General features: G+C 59.2%; 1 protein-coding gene across 1 annotated transcript in view; it reads right to left on the bottom strand.

Annotated features, from left to right (window-relative positions):
• Positions 1 to 2,146, bottom strand: part of CBFA2T3 (CBFA2/RUNX1 partner transcriptional co-repressor 3) — a 15,242-nt gene that overhangs the window by 9,115 nt on the left and 3,981 nt on the right. The window contains exons 2-3 of the mRNA XM_029965530.1: positions 775 to 856; positions 430 to 511 (exon numbers count right to left, since the gene is read on the bottom strand). Coding sequence (XP_029821390.1) covers positions 430 to 511; positions 775 to 856 — 164 coding nt within the window. The remainder of the gene's footprint in view (positions 1 to 429; positions 512 to 774; positions 857 to 2,146) is intronic.

Genomic DNA, 2,146 nt, shown 5'->3' on the forward strand with positions numbered 1-2,146 from the left:
ATGAAGTGCATCCCCACATGGTGATAGACTGATCCAGCTTCTCGGTGGTCAAGGCAGCCAAGAGAAGGGGCTCCATCCTGTCCCTCTGGGAGCTGCACAGCACTCCCAGAGAGAATCAATGACCTATTTCCCACAGAGACCAGCCTGGCTTGCAGCACGCTGGCACCTCTGTCTCTGCTGCCCAGGTAGAAAGAATGGGAGCTGCCTGGAACATCCCATTTCAGGCGACCCAGGGGGGACATCTTGAGGTGCCAACCTGCAGCATGACAGACCCCTGTCTCCTGCACCATCCCCCCACGAACACAGGGACCTTTCCACAGCCAGTGTGGGTGACAACATGTCACCCCTTCTCCCGAGCGCGTTGCCCCGCAGCTCCCGGCATGCACGCGCCTCTCCCCGCGCACTCCGGGCACCTGGGATGGCACTAACCTTGGGGTGCTGTGCTGCCACCAGCCCTGCCTGCTCTGGGGGGCTCCCGCTCGCTCTCCGGCCAGGCAGCGCCCGCCGCCCGCTAAAGAGGTGCCGAAAATAACCCGGTGGCCACAACTGCTTTTATTCCCGCGACAGGTGCGTTACTAAGTTGGACACCACACATGTCCCTGGGCCGGGATGGGGTTGGGGTTCCCATCCCCGTGACCCGCTGGGGCAGGGCGAGGGGCTGGCGATGGGGAGCACCCCCTGTCCAAGCCCCGTGCCCCCCAAGGGACTCTGTGCTGTCCGGGGCAGGCTGTGGCTGCGCTCGGGTCTCTCATGAGAGCGGGTGTTTCATTTTACTTACAAAGACAGACCATCGACCATTTCAAGCAACCATGAAAACGGCCGCGAGGCAGAAACGTCGGAGGGCCAGCGTCTCGATCTGCAAGCAAAATAAAACACGCTATGATGAGAGAGCAGAGGGAGCAGCTCTCGGCTGGGTGGTCCTTGCATGAAATGCTCCTCACAGTGGGCACGGTGTGGGCACAGCGTGGGCACATGTGCCCTGCGCAAAGCCACCTGAATCTGCAATAGACCCAGGTCCCTGCATGCTACTGCAGCCACAGGGAGGGTTCACAGGATGGATGCTCAGCTGCCTGACACAGTCCCCCCATTCTGTGGACCAAATGAGGTCCCTGAAACCAAGAACAACTGAAATGCTGTAGTGCTCCCTGCCAAGCTGTGGCAGAGAGGCTGCCTGCACCCCTGATCCTGTGTCCTGAATCCTGCTCTGGGCCAATCCCTGATGGAGAGACTTGCCTGCACCCCTGGCCCCATGTACCGGACCCAATAAGACCTGGGCTGCTACATCTGCCACAGGACCGGGATTGAAAACCAAAACCCTTCCAAGCGCAGCCAAGCACAAGCTGATTTCTAGAGTCTGTCCCGGAGCACAGGTGGGGGGCAGCAAGTGTCAGGGGGCTGCATATCAGGGGTTATTTTAGTGTATTTTCTTCCCCACTTCGGTCTTTCCAAGCAAGAAACAGCTACCAGCAAAACCCTCACAACACGCGTGTACCCAGGATACATCTTGATGGAGCTGGAGCAACCACTGATGATGGCCACTGCCACTCCTGCCAAGGGGTCCAGCCTTGTCCCCTGCCTGTCTGGATCCTGCCTGGCATGTCCATTGTCCATCCATGTTCCAGGATGGTGACACCAGCACAGGGACCAATCCCTGAGGGTGTGCAATGACCCCATGTACCATTCATGCAGCCATCGCGTTGGGGCTCCCCCAGTTCAAATACAGAGACTGAGACTCCGACCTGGAGTCCCTAAATGCCACCATGCCATAGCCTGGGCAGGGCGAGGAAGTCCCTGTCACCATGGCTGGCCATGACACCACCCTACCACTGCTGGGTACCACACACAGATGGGCAGGTGGCTCCCCACATGCCTGGAACCCAAAATGGGGACAACTCCGATCCGCAGGGACTCCCCCAACCCACAGCATCCTCCAGCCATGAGCTGCTCTGTGCCAGGATTTGATTACTGCATAGCAGGAGACCAGGATATCCCTGTCCCCAAACACCTCTCAGGACACTGCTGGCCATGGGCAGTGCTGTGATATTCCCCACAGGCACATGCATGAGCCATGGCTTGAGGGGTGCAGCCCAAGGACCTTCTCCAGCATGAGAACAGGTGATGCCACCCCACATCATGGCCAGCACCG

Source organism: Manacus vitellinus, unplaced genomic scaffold (assembly GCF_001715985.3).
Source record: "Manacus vitellinus isolate BGI_N305 unplaced genomic scaffold, ASM171598v3 scaffold_10_pilon, whole genome shotgun sequence".
NCBI lineage: Eukaryota > Metazoa > Chordata > Aves > Passeriformes > Pipridae > Manacus > Manacus vitellinus.